This window comes from Tachypleus tridentatus, chromosome 1 (assembly GCF_004210375.1).
Source record: "Tachypleus tridentatus isolate NWPU-2018 chromosome 1, ASM421037v1, whole genome shotgun sequence".
Lineage (NCBI taxonomy): Eukaryota > Metazoa > Arthropoda > Merostomata > Xiphosura > Limulidae > Tachypleus > Tachypleus tridentatus.
Window position 1 is genome coordinate 18,547,770 of NC_134825.1, and position 17,914 is coordinate 18,565,683.

The window sequence follows — 17,914 nt, forward strand, 5'->3', positions numbered from 1 at the left end:
CCAAGGGTGTGTTGAGTGACAAAGACAGGGTGGGCACGTGTTGATCAACCAATAGTGCCACCCCTCCATGTACTCGACCATCACACAACCTGTCATTTCTGTACAGAGAAAACTGCCGAATGGAGACAGTATCAGCAGTTTTGAGAAATGTTTCTTGTAAAAAAAGACAAACATGATGGTAGGAAGCAATCAGCGTTTTGATATCATCCAGATTAGAACGTAAACCTCGACAGTTCCATTGTATCAAGGTGGCCATTTTTAAGAACGGATAGGTGAAGTGGCTGGAGAACCCTTCGGTTTACGACCACGTCTTTTTTCTTTACTGTCTTTAGTCGGAGGAGGTCTATCAACCTCCATGGATCCTGCTCTGGGTCGGGTGGGCAGGTTTTTGTTATTGGAAGGGGAATCCAGTGACTGAGGACGCGAACGAATAATTGTTTTCTCTCTTGTGGTGGGAGAAAAAGATGTATCAGAAGAAATGCCTGTATTTGAAACTGAAGGACGTGGATCTTGAGGTTTGTTGGAAAGTATGGGAGGAACAGAGAAGGGTGTGGAAGTCGATTCATCAACCTTTTTAACCACGGAGGTCAAAAGGCTTTCCATTTGTTTTGAAAACGATTCTCTTGGAGGCACAGAGAGATCTGTCTGCACTCCCACTGTAGTTGTGGAATGAAGTGTAGCAGCATATGTCCGAGATGGAGTTGTGGACAGCAATTTCTGAGCCTCAGGATAACTAATGTTATGTGTCGTTTTCAAACGCTGCACCTCTTTTTTTCTCCAACCATTTTGGGCAAGAATGAAAGTAAGAGGGGTGAGAACCATTGCAGTTTACGCAATGTGGGTTCATGTCACAGTCATAGGCGTCGTGGTCCTTGCCTCCACAATGAGCACATGTCAGGGAACCACGACAAGATGTCTTTGAGTGGCCGAATCTCTGACATTGGAAACATCGAAGAGGGTTTGGTATGTATGGCCGAACCCTGCAAATGAGATAACCTGCCTTGATGGTGGCAGGTGCATGTGGTGAAGTAAATGTTAAAACGAGGGTATTTGTTGGCAGTGTAACTCCATCTTTGCGAGTGGAGATGCGCCTCACTGCAGAAACTCCTAGAGTGGAGAGACCAGCGAGAATCTCTGACTCGGAAACGTTCTTCAAATCCCTTTCAACAATAACTCCTCGTGAAGAATTCAAGGTAGCATGGGGTGTAACCTCAATAGGTATATCCCCAATTGCCTTTGAATTCAAGAGGAGTTCACTGTGTTGGGATGTGGATGTTTTAACCAATATGTCACCAGATCGAAGTTTTTTACTGATTTTGGAGAGCCAGCAAGTCCCTTAGTCCCTTTTAAATAAAAAAAGGGGGCATTTGCCCTAAAGGTTTTTCCAAAAGAGAATGTAATATAAGAAAATGAGGTACGTGTGTTACTGATGTTGAAGATTACTGTTCTGAGTATTCAAGATGTGGTCGCTTACCTATTGACTGTTTTTTTACAATTTTATTTAAATTTTTTAGAGGATCCATAGGGAAAAAAAAATTCGGGACCCACTGACCCCCACCCACCATGGAGCCCTATAAGGGGACGCACTACAAAGTCACGCAAGGACAATGCAGCAATGCCAGGGTTTCGTGAGCACTATACCTAAACACCAGCATCAGGCACAATGTCCACAACACTCGTTGAGAACTTCCAACACTGATACTTGGTTGACTCTAGCCCAAGTGGACCAGCCGATTGACCCAAGGGGGGACACCCAAAGGCTGCCCGTCAACAGGAATTCGAGGCCAAAGGGGTGTGTTAGGGTTAGACCCCTCAACCACCAGGATCCTCTCCTCCCCTTCACGGGTCGCCACGCACGGCAAACACGTGGGTGGATGTTTAGATCCCAGAGAAGGTAACCAGATAGAACAGAACCTTCCCTGGGAGGTCCCCTCACCACGTACAGGAATCCAAACCGAGGGGTATTCAAAAACGAAAAACAAAGCAGCTGTTTATTATTAAAAACTAAGCTGAAAGATGTAAATGTTTTATGGTTTGGGTAAACAAAACTGCACAAAGTTGAATTTGTTTCTACATCGTTCTGCATGCATAGAATGATACTTAGCAAACCTAAAACGTTTGCCCTAAATTATACATACCACATTCCTGTTCATCAGAATTGTCTCCACAATCATTCCAATGATCACATTTCTTGCCTAAATCTACACACTTGTTTCCATTAGTACATCGAAATTCATTTAGACCACATGCTGTTCTGTCTGTTAAACAAAAAATAAAAATAAAGCATAGCCTTTAAAGTGCATTACTGAATCAACTGTAAATATTTCAGTCTTTAGAATTATTTTTAAAAATTCTCTGTTTTTTGTTATTGTAAACAGTGTTGTTTTATAATAAACCAGGGGAGAAAGCTTCAGTTTTTCTACTTTATCAATTTTAAATTTATTATAAAACAGGAAATTATTGTACAAAAGAACTTCACTAAGAAAAAATTATAATCTTCAAACAGTTTCAGATGACAGGTATCAGCTCTTTATATAAGTTTTATAAACTGACAGAGAGATATTGGTTTGACATTTGATTCAAACTTTTTTGTGTTATAAGCAATAAATATAATTATGACAATAAATTTTGACAGTTTTATATATAACAGAAAACACCGAGATCTAACATCTATTTAAAAGTTTGAATTCTAAGCTCTGTGAAGTGTAACTATAACTTAATACAACAAACACAACTCAGTAAATTTGTTTGGTAATTTTACTGACATATATTTCAGCATACTCATTGATGGCCAGTGGTAACAGTTGATTTTTGTACATTAATCAATCACAAAGTGTAATATTTTAGCTTTTTATATCTTAAGTGATAATATTTAAAAAAAAATACATGATATTATTCTTAGTTTCCTGTTAAGTAACTGTCAATAGTCCCAAATAGTTATGACTCATTTTAAAAGTTAGATACAAATCAGAAGAAGTAACTCACTGAGGGTACAGTGCTTTTCATCACTTTCATCTCGACAGTCATAATATCCATTACATGTTTTATTGGCTGGAATACAAAGACCATTGCCACACTTATGGTCACTTGGGAGGCATTGTCTGTAGTCTGTTAAAGAATTATAAAGCATGAATCATTTTTTAGCCAAAAAACTGGGTACCTAAATTATATTAACATACACTAGAAATGCAATGAGCTAAAATGACATGCAGTTTATCCTTACTAAAAAAAAATTATGTCTATTACATTTGATTAAGAAGGAAATCACTAACTCAGATGAAATAGATTAACCCATTATCCGTGATGACAAGAACCTGACAATGACCAAAGAAGGTTGAAACATTGTTTGCTCCTCTACATAGTCCTTTCTATATCCATACCAGCCATTTTTTACAGTAACAATAAACCAAATTGTTGTGATAAGATACAACCAGCACTATTAAATTTTGTATTTTAACTCTAACCATCATTCCATATGTTGTACACCATACATTTTATATGGGCTTTCACACTTTAGGAAGGAATAAGTTTTATTCAAGTTGTAAAGATGTTTAAATACTTTTGGAAAACTTAAAGTACAACCTCTGTCAAATGCTATGGTGCTAGTGTATAGATATATAATGAGGATTTTTCAATAAGCATTATAAAAATGTATTCACATGCTTACAGGTCAATGACAAAATACAATAATTAGTTCCCCCAGAGGCACAGCAACATGTCTGCAGACTTACAACACTAGAAACCAAATTTTAATACATAACCCACTGTGTAGCTTTGTGCTTAACTCTAAACAAACAAGAATTTGTTAATAAAAACTAATTACTGAGAGTTAAGAATGCAACAAGGTAAAAATATGGTATGCAGATGTACCATGCTGTTTTTATCTTCTTATTTTAATGTAAAGTTTTAATGTAAAATTTCAAATAATTTATTCTAGGTCTTGTTTTTGTTTGTTTTGAATTTTGCACAAAGCTACTCGAGGGCTATCTGTGCTAGCCGTCCCTAATTTAGCAGTGTAAGACTAGAGGGAAGGTAGCTAGTCATCACCACCCATTGCCAACTCTCGGGCTACTCTTTTACCAATGAATAGTGTGACTGACCATCACATTATAATGCCCCCATGGCTGAAAGGGTGAGCACATTTGGTGCAACTGGGATTCGAACCCACGACCCTCGGATTACGAGTCAACTGCCTTAACACACTTGGCCATGTCAGGCCAACCCATAAGGAGCTTTATACTTTTTTTCAAACAAACTTATAGCTGGTCGAGTTAAAGACGTTAATTTAGTACATAACTATACATTCCTGTTTTTTGTAACTTATAGAATGAAACTGTGTTCCAAAAAGTCTGTGTAGTTTTGCATAGCACATTGTCAAGAAAATGATTCTAATAACTTTGTTCTATCTCTTTAATTCCTTTTTGTTAGGTGGAAATGGGTGTAATGCAAAAATGTCAACAGTAAATGTCCTCCAAAGGTTAGCAATATGATATCTCAGAGGTCATGTCACTGAATGAGAATAATCAGTCATGGGGTATGCTAGTCCTTACAGGTAAAGTATGTTTTTTGTCAAGTCTGAAAAGTTCAATTTAAATATCATAATTTCTCACTTTAATTGAATTGGATGACAGGAAGACATTTTGAAGGAAAGCAATTCAGTTGACCAACTCACAAATCAAGTAAAAAGAGACCATCCAGCATCCCCAAAATAAGTGCACACAATACAGCAAAACTCATGAAGTAAACTCACCAAATTGTATAAGAAGCAGGAATAAACCAAAGAAACATGCTTCAAATCCTTAAAAATCATAAATTTCATTTTTCAAGCTATAGACGAAAATACAATCTCAGGACTTTTGTAAGGTGGAACTTTCTTCAACAGTGGCAAACTGAACTTAGCAGAAAATGACATATCAGGAGCTTTGCAAATTTTTCACGCATGTGGTATAAACTGGATGGATGCTGGCCTACAGTGGTAAGGACAGATAAGACGGCATTTTATGTCCAAATTGATAGAAATCACCACAGGAAAACCCACAATGAATTGCAGAAGGTTGCAATTAAGAAACAGAGAGAAGAGGTAGATTGGTGTGGTATGATAGTACATCATGTTGGTTCAGTTTTCATCCACAGGGTGGAGTGGAAAAGACTTCTCTTGCTCTTTTACATTAACATGTTAGCCTGGTGACTGTATTTGCAAACACACTATAGAAAATAGTTTCATCAGGACATTGAGCCATCCCATTACATGCTGAATGTCAGAGAGAACACAATGATATCATTTTTCCTCTGCATGCTCCCCTTATCTTGCAACATGATGTTTTAAATAAAACATGCACTTATTGTTTGTCATACATCCAAGGAAACTAGAACATTTTAAGCAGAGAATCACCGCAACCTTAACTCCTCAAGTTCTACAGAATGTGAGTCAAAACCTGAGACAAACTGTAACACTGTCAGTAACACTTGCATTGTCATGTATACCTCCACAGCTTTGCCAACTGTTACAGATTACTTGTATGATCTCTAGCATCAGGGGTTTATTATGTGTGCCAAGCCTTTATTGATTGCTTGGAAAGAAGTGTGCAAATTCTATATTTATTATTGTAATTCTTCATTACTCAAAGTGACATTCTTCTTTCCTCATAAAACTGTTTAATTTATGTGACAATCCACAAGTATGAATAACCTACATATGTTCATAGAAAAAAAACAAACTTGTAATAGAGCTGCAATTGATATCTAGTAGATTCTCAAAGAAGTGTATAATTGTGGCACTATGATAAGGCTGATGTTTGAATACTCAAAGTAAACAGACTTGGATTCCAGTATGGGAATTTTGGGTTGGCATGGACTTTGAGACATAAGGAAGGGAACTGTGGTTTTATATTATATGTAACACTGCTGAAAAACGTTGGGGCACAAGGAAGAGCTATGTGGTTTTATATTATATGTAATACTACTGAAGTGAAATGATTCCGTCATGATAAATTATGATTATTTCCCAAAAATCTCGAAAATAAAAGTATATTAAAAAATATTTTATCTTCATACTGAAAATTGTTCTTTTGATTACTGTTTTGATATGGGTGAAATATGAAATGATTTACCCCCAATCCTCGTGTGGGTCAAATATAAAGAACTATGCCCCCATTCAGCAATTGGATGGATGCTTTAGCAAATCAAGCAAAAATTACCAAGGGAGCTTAAACTACACACTTCTGCAATGAGTATTTATTTACATTCATATCAAACATGCTCAAGTATGAAAAGTGTTCATAAAAACAAAACTGGTTGGCTTTATTTGGAATGACTGACTGGCCTTAATAAACGGTCCAAGCTGTACCTCTTACATGCTACTCTGTTTCCTTGCTATCATGTTACAGAGACAAACAAAAGGTTTAATGTAGGTCAGTGAACTAGAAATACTAGATCTTTTAAACTGTACAGCCTAAAATATTCATATCCAGCAAATTTAGATCTCTATCTGTAGAATAATCTATTTTCTGCATGGTTGAGACATCAGTGTTTTATAAAGGTCCACTGCACTTTAACTAGTTTGTTTATTGTTCAACTTACTTTTAAAGAGATGACAACAAAACAATACATAAATTACTGTGTTGAAAATACTTACTTTAAGAATTAAATATATAAATTTTCAAAACAGATACTATAACAGATGTTGCAATAATTATCAATTCACTTTTCATTCAGATAATGCAAGTTAAAAGTTAGCATGACACCTTGCTGTGTGTACATAAAAAAACAAATAAAAACTTAAGAATTTTTCAAATGTTCACATTACATAATAATAAATTCCTGCAACAGTTACATTTCTTTAAACAGATAATTTGACCAAACAAATGTTTCTGTTTATCAGGTTATAGAAGATTACATAGAGGTAAATCAAAATAAAATTTATAAACTTGGATCACTCATTTTTTTCCTGATTTAACTTGAATATTAAACAGAGCTACAAGATTCTCTAGAACCTCAAAATGCTCCTAATGACAGTTTATTTTTTTTCTATATCAGTTTTGTTCAACTGAGAGCTCTGGGTCACATTTGACCTTGTGAGCATGCCTCATGCACAAATAAACTTAAATAGAAAATCTCCATTATAGAGTTTAGATTTAATAACTGTACACATCATTAGCAGAGTTTACTGACAGGAAAGAGTAATCTTGAGGTTAATAATTATATAGATTATTTCTGAGCATAATCATTATGTACACGTACTACCTTCAGTCATAGATGTTATTCGTGGATGTACCAGAAAGGTAACTTTACTTTATAACATACAACTATTTGTCTACAGAAGAACACTACAAGCTATAACTTGTACACCAAATGTAGAACATCTTAAGTAAGATCCCGAGCAAATTTGTTTATGCAATAAACTGCATAACCAATCTAAACATCTTAAGACTTTATTGAGTTCATAATCAAAAACCTGTATCAATAACCCTCCAATTTTAATCTATAGAGAATAAATAAATGAAAGATCATTTTATCAAAAGTAATATTTAAGTACATATGCTTACCACATAAGTCCCCTTCATCTGTCCCATCTACACAGTCCACAACCCTATCACAGTGCCAGTGCTTTGGAATACAGTAGGATTGATTGAACACATACTGGCCACAGGAATACTGGTTTGCATTGCACTGAGGTGGAGCTTAAATTTAAAAAATAAAAACAAAATTAAAAACAGAAAATGTCAAGTAGAATGAAAATAACTGCTGAATAGAGAATTATGGATAATCATAAATGCATTAATGAGGTACAGAATTAGAATATGATTAATCAGAAGTCTTTGTTCTTAAAAAAACAACAAAGCACATATTTACTTTATTCAGGAAAATAATGTGGTTTGAAAATCAACTTTTTTTTTTTTACATTTCAATAGCTTCATAAGAGAAACGCATTTTTCTTAGAACCTGAAAACACAAAGAACCTGTAATATTACTAATATGGATCCTTTATTGTTCAATATTTAACCTTAAAAACTTTAAAAAAAAGAGCAGTCTGTTTTTTTAAATAAAGTTTATTTATTCTTACAAAACTCTAATGTTAAATAAGGATAATGTTTCACAATATTTTATTCTCTTATAAGAAAAGTATAAAATAAAAGAAAACTTGGTTGCAACAGAAATGAAGGAAAGTAAAAAATAAAACATTGTAAATGAACAAACAAAAATGGGTGAAAATAAAAATACCTACTTAATGAAGAACAAACAAAAAAAGCAACCACTCATCTCAGAAAATAAATTGCAATTTTTAGGCAAAAACAAGTTGTGGATAAGGGAGAAAAACAAACATTACTGTAATAGAGACAAAGACAGAAATGTCTCAAATCAAAGAAGTAAAAGAGATAAGTCTCTATAGACAAAAAAGACAGTTTGTTAAAAGTCATGGAAAGAGTACAACTCAAAATAAAAAAAGCAAAGCAAATCCTAACAAGAATGAATATCAAAAACAGAAAACACTTATTAAAATTTCAATGTATTTCACTAACTTATTTTTCTATTTTTACTAATTTAGTTTTGAAAAGTTCCAATTACTACATGTACTAAATCAAAACCTAAAAGTATTGTTTGATAAAAGTTCTTTAAGAAGAAACCACAATGTAGAAAAACATATAACACCATGTATTAGGTTAAACTAACTGTATTGGTACATATATCATTGTCTTTAATGACTTCATTTTCATTCAATTCAAATGCATCAGTACTTTAAAATAACGATAATCAACTGCTGGTGACATTTAGCACAACTTAAATAGGACTCTGAGCCAAGTCAAATAAAAGGCAAAATGACAAGGAAATTATGTATGCAAACAATAAATTATTGTAAAAGCAGTGAGAAAATTACTATAGAAACCTGGATTATGCTTATAATAGTCATCATAAGAAAAATTGAAAGTTGTATTATTTCTTATTGTAGGTCTTAAAAAATAAATTTGCTTTTTATATTTCCATAATAGCATCTTAAAACTTCACTTACAAGTTTGAAATCAATCTTTTAGAATTTCTACAAATGTTAATTACCTATGATTAAAGATATAATTTCCAAATTCATAAAATATTATTAAACAAAAAAATAAAATAACATTCCAATACATTAGCAAGTTGAATTTTAATCACTGGCACCTACAAATATGTGTAATTATTTTCAAGTATGAAGATTTGGGTGGTGATTTTCCCTCTAGTCTTACACTACTAAATTAGGGACGGCTGGAGTAGCTTTGTGTGAAATAAAAGTTAATATCTGTCAAAAAGTTAATAGTCAAAAATATTGACAACTGTTCCTATCTTTCAATGTCATACTCTTTAGACCTAGTTTTGTTTGTGTTCTAACCATATTTGCATATTATTTTGATAATTGCTGTCCAAATTTGAATATATATGAAAAATATACTTTCTTACAAAAACTTCTTTAGTATTTCGATCTACTTCACTGTAAAATTATGTAGTGTATGTGTAATTTCTTATAGCAAAGCCACTTTGAGCTATCTGCTGAGTCCACTGATTTTAGCGCTGTAAATCCGTACCAGCGGGGTACAAATTATAAAGTCACCAAAAACAAAATACTCACGACAGCTCTGATGCTCATCCTCCTCTTTTTCGCAGTCTTTCTGATAATCACAGACCCACCTTCGAGGTATGCAACGGCCATTGTTGCAACGAAAGTTGTCGGGAGAACAAGTTATATTTTCTGAAAACAAAAACAGTACAGTTAACATAAGGTTATTTCAGTAAGCATTATCTTTATTTAAGTTGAAAACTTGAAACGTAATTTTACGATATTATTATCAGTCATTCATTTTTTGTTTGTTTGTTTGTTTTGAATTTCGCGCAAATCTGTGTGTGTATTTTCAATAAGGGCCTGGTATGGCCTAGCGCGTTAAGGCGTGCGACTCGTAATCTGAGGGTCGCGAGTTCGCGCCCGAGTCGCGCCAAACATGCTCGCCCTCCCAGCCGTGGGGGCGTTATAATGTTATGGTCAATCCCACTATTCGTTGGTAAAAGAGTGGCCCAAGAGTTGGCGGTGGGTGGTGATGACTAGCTGCCTTCCCTCTAGTCTTACACTGCTAAATTAGGGACGGCTGAAAGGACGAGCATGTTTGGAGCGTCAGGGATTCGAACCCGCGACCTTCAGATTAAAAGTTCTGCGCCCTAGCCACCTGGCCGTGGAGGGCCTTGCATGTTTAAAACCACAAACATAGTCTCATGTATCTAATGTGGAATACTCTGTGCTATACTTTTATGCCTTATCATTACAAAACTTTTACCAAGAGATACCGTGGCCTGCTGCACCTCGGTATTAAGCTTGTTTGTTTTGTTTTCAGGCAAAGAAGGAAAGCAGTTCAAGTAAGAATTTGGGAGACATGGTTTTATATCTGTAACTAATTGATATTAGGATGTTTTAACTTTTATGGTGAGTGTTAACAAAATTTACAATAACGTTCTTCTTTGAGGATATGTTACAAGTCTGCATTTGTCAAAATAATACTATAATAACACTAATTACCAGTTACGGTAATTTCTGATCACTTAGTATTGTGCAATTCACATGTGCACTGCTGAGATTTATCTTGCAATTAAAAATAATAATCTTAAATAACAGAAGAATCGGCAGGAAACCGATGACGGATTAACGCTGATTTAACATATCTGTGACTTTGAAGACAAGAGTACAAAATAATATTGACAAACAAAACAAACCACAGAGATGACTGTCTAAAGACAAATTATAACGCTGTTTCCTGAATGGAGATTTTTCCTAGTGTAAAAACCAGTTGTGGCGAAAATCGGTAGAAATTCTTCATCAGAAAATGAAAGTTTAGTGATTATGCAATGACGCATGTGTTACACACGTCACTAGTCAGTTTGTAGGTAAACATGAAGGAAAAGTTTTTGTTATTGTTGTTTGGAATTAAGCATAAAGCTACACAAGTGGTTAAACGTTCAGTGCTTGGTTGGTCGGTTTTCTTCGTACTGTAAGAACCTACGCAAGGTGATATGGTATGCTTTCAATGAGATTATTGACCTAATGTATCATGATTTCATTTCAAATTGTCACTAGAAGGCGTTACAATTCAGCTACAGTAGCTGGTTTAGAATGAATCATGGTTAGCACTTCTGCCCAACAGTTCTTAATGGAATTACAATCTGGAGACTTTGCTGGTCATGACAATCTTGTAACGTTCTCTTGGTCTAGATAATCCAGTACATCACGCACACTGTGGACAATGGCACTGTTATTCTAGATATTACCAAACGTATCTTTAGAATATGGCAGAAATATCGTCTCCAATGTAATGCCTGCAAGCATCATCATTGACGTGTCTCTGGAGGGTATGAAAAGCAGTTATTTAACCATATAATGCACCACTTCTTGTGGGAAAGAAATCTTCCTTCTCCGTTTTCCAGGCAAACGACGAACACGAATCCTACCATAAGCTTTAACAAGTTGGAAACAGGACACACCTAAAAAAAAAAATGGCATACCACCACTGTTCTAACAAAGTTGGCATGCTGTCTTGTCCAGGTAACACGGCAACGGCGGTGAATTTTGATTAATATCGTTTTGGAGATAGTCTTTTTTGCAAAACAACCTTGTTTGGTTAATTTCTTCTTCACTGTACTTCTGGATAACCAGGAATGAGTGTGTTTATGCCATTCCTGTCCTAAGATGTTAATCTGATCGTCTTGGGAAGTAATTTTCTACGTATACCAGAGGACTTTCCTGAAACAATGTTTAATGTAGTTTCCGATAACGACACTTCACGATTCTAGATAGAGTACATTGGGAGTGCCTCCACTGTTTTTGCAGTGTACGTTTCATTTATACCATTTCTGGACAATCGAACACTTTGACGCTCCACTTTTGTCTGGCACTTGACGAGGCATGGCTCTACACCAACTACAGAAAATTTGTCCGAACAACTCCAAAGCATTCATCTATTTAGAAAAAGATTATATCACAGGCACGCCCTTTCATACAAAACAGATGTGTATGTGATGAACAAATGCTCAAAACAACTTATACAGACTAGAATAACATCTCGCACATGTTTATTCGATCACATGCTACCTTCTATGTTACGGGCCCGACATGGCCAGGTTGGTTAAGGCGTTCGACTCGAAATTTGACGGTCGCGGGTTCCAATCCCTATCGCACCAAATATGCTCGCCCTTTCAGTCGTGGGGGCGTTATAATGTGACGATCAATCCCACTATTCATTGGAAAAAGAGTAGCCCAAGAGTTGTCGTTAGCTGTCTTACACTGCTAAGTTAGGGACGGTTAGCGCAGATAGCCCTCGTGTAGCTTTGCGCAAAATTCAAAAACTAACAAACAAACAATTCTATGTCACCACGCGGGCATTAATATAGAACAGTATGAAAACAAAATGAGTACTCTTCACCGAATGAATAATTAAAGATCTAATTTGTTCCTCTGTTAAGCCACAAACAAGAGACTCTACTTGGAAGAGTTTTTTTTTCTCCAAACAATTGCCAGTGGTCTCATCCAATGGAATGTTTGTAATAAAACGAGCCACTAATATTTAATGAATTTACTGTCATGGACTCGTTTTCATTTGTTAAAGAGACAAAAGATCTATGAATGTTTGTTTTTGAATTTCGCACAAAACTACTCGAGGGCTATCTGCTCTAGCCGTCCCTAATTTAGTAGTGTAAGACTAGAGGGAAGGCAGTTAGTCATCACCACCCACCGCCAACCCTTGGGCTACTCTTTTACCAACGAAGAGTAGGATTGACCGTCACATTATAACGCCCCCACAGCTGGGAGGGCGAGCATATTTGGTGTGACCGGGATTCGAACCCGCGACCCTCAGATTACGAGTCGAACGCCTTAACACGCTTGGCCATGCCGGGCCATATTTATTTGTGAAGTTATTTCATTTGTAGTTACCTAAAATTCATAAATACTATATATTGGCCATGCCGGGTCCTAATGTTTTATGTCTATTGTACAAATATTTTGGACAAGGTTGTATTATCATCAGATTTCTCGTTTTTGTTTGTTTGTGTTTAAGGTTTCTAGTCAGCTGAATCAGACAATCTTGAATCATAACATTCGCAATCAATTTACACCAGAAGCAAAAACGGTAGTGTAACATTCATCATTATTTCCATTTGAGATTGAGAATTAGTACAAAATTAATAATTTAGATATAGTTTTCAAGCATAGGTAAACAGATTTATTTAACTGCATAAAATTTACTATAAAAAACAAAATAAAATTGTGAAATTAATGAGCAACTGCTATATTTAAAGCTAAATTTGGCATTTTTGTTGCATATTGTTACGGCTTGTTTATACTTGTCTATCTGTTCTTACAATGATTCCAAATATACACCAGCGACATTACGACAAGATCATTACTACACCCTGTTGCACGGTTAGTGACATCTAGACCAATTATTGCATCAAAATAAAAATTAAAAAATGGTAATATGAATTGGCGTGATTTGGAAAAACCATAGAAAGGCAGGATCAGGACTGTCATGGTGAAGTTGAGTTTCGCGTCACTCTGTGGTAAAAACATACAAGTCCTGTAATAAACCATAAAAGAAATATTTCGTGTTGTTTTGTAGGTCTTCCAGTATTTTGTAAACAAGGTTTCGTAACGACATGTTGTTATATAAGTTTTTCTTTACTTTTCCATGAAATTTTGTTGTATTCACGGTTTCTATAAACATCATTTTTTAGTTCTTAATGATGACAAATCCACTGGAAATTAAAATATATCTAAAAATGGCTGGTATGGATTTAACACTTTTACTGAGAAGGGGAGAACAACATTTCGACCTTCCTAGGTCATCTTCAGGTCAAGAAAGAGAGAATTTGTAAGTGAACGTTGCCGGACACTTAAGGAGGACAAGAGTTTCAACGGGTACGGAACTGTAGGGGACGTTACAGTTAGATGTTAGGTTATTAATTAATATAAGTGTAAAGGTGTTCATTTATATTGATTTAGGGCTTCTTTTGATTTGAGTTTGTATAGATATTTGTTTCCCTACTTAGTATGTTGGTGTTTTCTATGGTTATGTTGTGTTTATTTCATTTGCAGTGTTCAAAAACTCAAACCAAAATTGAACCAATATAAAGAAACACCTTTATACCTATGTTTGTTTTGTTTGTTTTTGGAATTTCGCACAAAGCTACTCGAGGGCTATCTGTGCTAGCCGTCCCTAATTTAGCAGTGTAAGACGAGAGGGAAGGCAGCTAGTCATCACCACCCACCGCCCACTCTTGGGCTACTCTTTTACCAACGAATAGTGGGATTGACCGTCACATTATAACGCCCCCACGGCTGGGAGGGCGAGCATGTTTAGCGCGACACGGGTGCGAACCCGCGACCCTCGGATTACGAGTCGCACGCCTTACGCGCTTGGGGGTGGGTGGTGATGACTAGCTGCCTTCCCTCTAGTCTTACACTGCTAAATTAGGGATGGCTAGCACAGATAGCCCTCGAGTAGTTTGTGCGAAATTCCAAAACAAACTAACAAATCTTAACCTGAAGATGACCTAGGAATGTCGAAACGTTGTTCTCTCCTTATCAATAAAAGTATTAATACCGATACCAGCTGTTCTGAGACACATTGTCATTTTGTAGTGTTTTAATACCTTAGTAGCTTGATACAGGTAAGAGGGTTTTCTCAAGATGTTCTAAACTAAAATAATCTAGAACTTGTTGAAATGAATCGTTTGACTGTAGCATTTTATGAGGAAAATATAAACTAATGAACGCTTTGCTAGAATGTTTTGTTTATTCGTGTTGTTAAATTTCGCAAAAAGCTATTCCAGGGCTATTTGCGTTTCTCGTTCTTACTTTTGAAGTAATAGAGGGAAGGCATCCATCAACAACGTTTGGGCTATTCTTTTATATATATATAATAATAATAATAATAATAATAAAATGAGCGTCACATTTTAAAGTCCCTACGAACGAAAGAGTGCGCATGTGTAGTGAGGGATTTCAAGCCTGTGATCAGGAAACTGGGAGCCAAGCAATCCATCGCCACCACACCATGTTAGGCCTCGTATACGATACCTTTTATTTAGGAGTTATCAGCTCAGAATCAAATTTTAGCTTTTCCAAAAATATATTGTTTTAATTTGGAAAACTTTTTAGTGGAAACTTCCTCGTGTTGTATGGTTCACTATAGGAACGCCAAAATTCCTTGTACAATAGCGAGAAAAATCCTTGTTAAAATAAACTTTGTCGTCGGTTGGTTCGACGAATTTTCCTACGTCTAACTTCGGAAATTGCCAAGAAGAGCGTTTTTAAAACCACAAAACACAGCTCGTAAGAGTAATGTATTTTGAAATACTTTACTTTGATTTAGTAGAGAGCACAGATAACTTATATAAACGCATGCATTTATTTTCCACTCGTTCACATGTTAGACCTACACAAAAATTAAATTATGTAAAGGTTCAATGAAAACCTTGCGAGGGACACAAAACGTACGAAAACAAAAACAGGACTGTTATACATATATTAATGTTAATCAAAATTTTAGTGTGCTTAAAGCGATAAAATTTTACTTGTGACTTTGATGATATAAAAGCTTGAAGAACTGCTTGAAATTAAATCGTAAGAATTCATTTGTCAATCATGCGAAGAAAGCGACATCAAACAAACACTGTATTTTGAAACGGTTTTCGCATAAATCCAGTCCGCTCTTTATAAATTTATTTATAAATCCAGAAATGTATTTTTCTTATCTTTGCATTCCATTCTGAAATATTTCAAGGCATTATGTATTATTTTAGCGAACAGAAAATAAAAAGGAAAGAATCTGATATGTTTCTAATAAATAAATATAGAAATTGTCCGTTTTATAAACAAACTGAGAACATACCAACAAAAAAGTTGACTATCATGATAAACACCCTCTGCACTAAATATTCAGGAAGGTCCACAAATCACATAGGTAACGCGTAACTGAATTCCGACTGGGGGAAAGTCTTGCAAGTTTGAATTTTGGGTAATATATGTTATATTTGTGGTTAAATACAAAGTTACGCAATGGATTACACTATATAACAAAATTTTTACTTTTTCATTGTTCCTGGGCAGAAGTGTTATTTCCCAATTGCCTATGCCAAAAGTGAATGGAAAAGACCTATTTTTCTCTTCAAACTTTGCTTTTGTGACCTGGGTAATGAAATTTTCAAATGTACCCATTTTTCAGAACATTCCAGGTAGATTTAGTGCTGAGTACCTGATAGAGAATTTTCTCAAACTTACAAGAATTTTCAAGAACTTTCTAGAATGTTGTAGAACTTACAAGATTTTTCAAGAACCTTTTAGAACTTTCCATAGTAATATATATACAGTGTTTCACCACTCATCACTTCACTTTAGTTCTAGCTGCCTACGTGAACACATAGACCATCTAGTCTCAAGGAGTGGGATTTGTGAGATGGAAGTGTGCAAGTCGCAAGTCAGAGGAAGCATCACCGACATTTTTCAAGCTTCTTCACTCGTCAAGATGGGCTCTGCTTCTGCCCCAATGTATCTGGTCTGTGCGAGGCAATTGGAATTACCTGTAACCCTAACGAGTGGCGTCTCTTCACTAATAGCTCATCCAGAAGCTTCAAAGCTGTGCTGCTCTATAATGGGAATAAGTATCCGAATCTTCCCCTGACTCAATCGGTCCACTTCAGAGAGGAATACGACAGCATCAAGACCTTGCTAGAAGCCTTGAAGTATGATGACTATGGTTGGGAGGTTATTGGAGACAGAAGGTGTTGTTCCCATGATTGTACATAAAACTGAGTCTTATGAAACAATTTGTCACAGCTCTTGATAAGGAGTCTGCAGCCTTCAAGCACCTTCGCGACTTCTTCCCTAAACTGTCTGAGGCAAAGATCTTCGTTGTATCACAAATAAAGAAGATGCTTGAGTGCACAGAATTTCTCAAGAAGCTCAATAGGAAGGAAAAAATCTTGGGGCAGCTTTGTCGCAGTGGTTTGGGGCTTCTTGGGCAATCACAAGGCCGAAAAATATGTGGAGCTGGTTGAGGCTCTGGTGAAGAACTACGGCAAAATGGGCTGCAGGATGTCCCTGAAAGTCCATATCCTTGACGCTCACCTTGATAAACTCAAGGAGAACATGGAAACATACTCAGAGGAACAAGGCGAGTGCTTTCACCAAGATATACTGGACTTTGACTGCCGCTACCAAGGAGGGTATAACGAAAACATGATGGGAGACTATATTTGGGGGCTGATACGTGAAAATGATTTACATTACAGTGGAAAATTTCGAAAAGCTACTCACTTCTAAATATTTTTGTTCATTTTTGTATAAATACATGTAAATCTTGATTCATATGTTGTTTTATTCAAACCTTATGCAAATAAAAATGTGCAAATTTGCCCGTTTTTACGAAGAAAATAGGTTAATTTCTAAATTTCATTATCCAGGTCATAAAATCAAAGTTTGAAGGAAATAATGACCATTTTCTGTACTTTTACAACACAAGCAATTAAGAAATAACACATATTATGCAGAAACAAAGTTTGTGTTACCTAGTGTTATCTGTGGGAGGCTCACCACAAGTAGTGAAACCATATTTTTAACATTATTAGCATTCAGGCTAGTGTTTGTGTGCTAATTTTAAAGCAAAGCCATATTAAACTATCTGCTTCATTCACCACGGAGAACTGAACCCTGATGTTAACGTTTAAGCCTATAAACTTAAGGATGAGTGACTGGGGTACATTTAGATAAGTAATGTGTGTTTTCTTATAGCAAAGCCACATCAGGCTATCTGCTGAGCCCACCGAGGGGAAATCGATTCCCTGATTTTAGCGTTGTAAATCCGTAGACATACAGCTGTACTATCGGCGGGGGAGAGAAGTAATAAAG

The 17,914-nt window shown here is 35.7% G+C and overlaps 1 protein-coding gene across 1 annotated transcript in view; it reads right to left on the reverse strand.

The window, feature by feature from the left end:
* The window catches only part of LOC143244129 (low-density lipoprotein receptor-related protein 2-like), a 231,445-nt gene that overhangs the window by 139,622 nt on the left and 73,909 nt on the right, over positions 1-17,914 (reverse strand). The window contains 4 exon segments of the mRNA XM_076488262.1: positions 2,139-2,258; positions 2,986-3,108; positions 7,545-7,679; positions 9,599-9,718. Of these exon segments, the coding sequence (XP_076344377.1) occupies positions 2,139-2,258; positions 2,986-3,108; positions 7,545-7,679; positions 9,599-9,718 (498 nt within the window).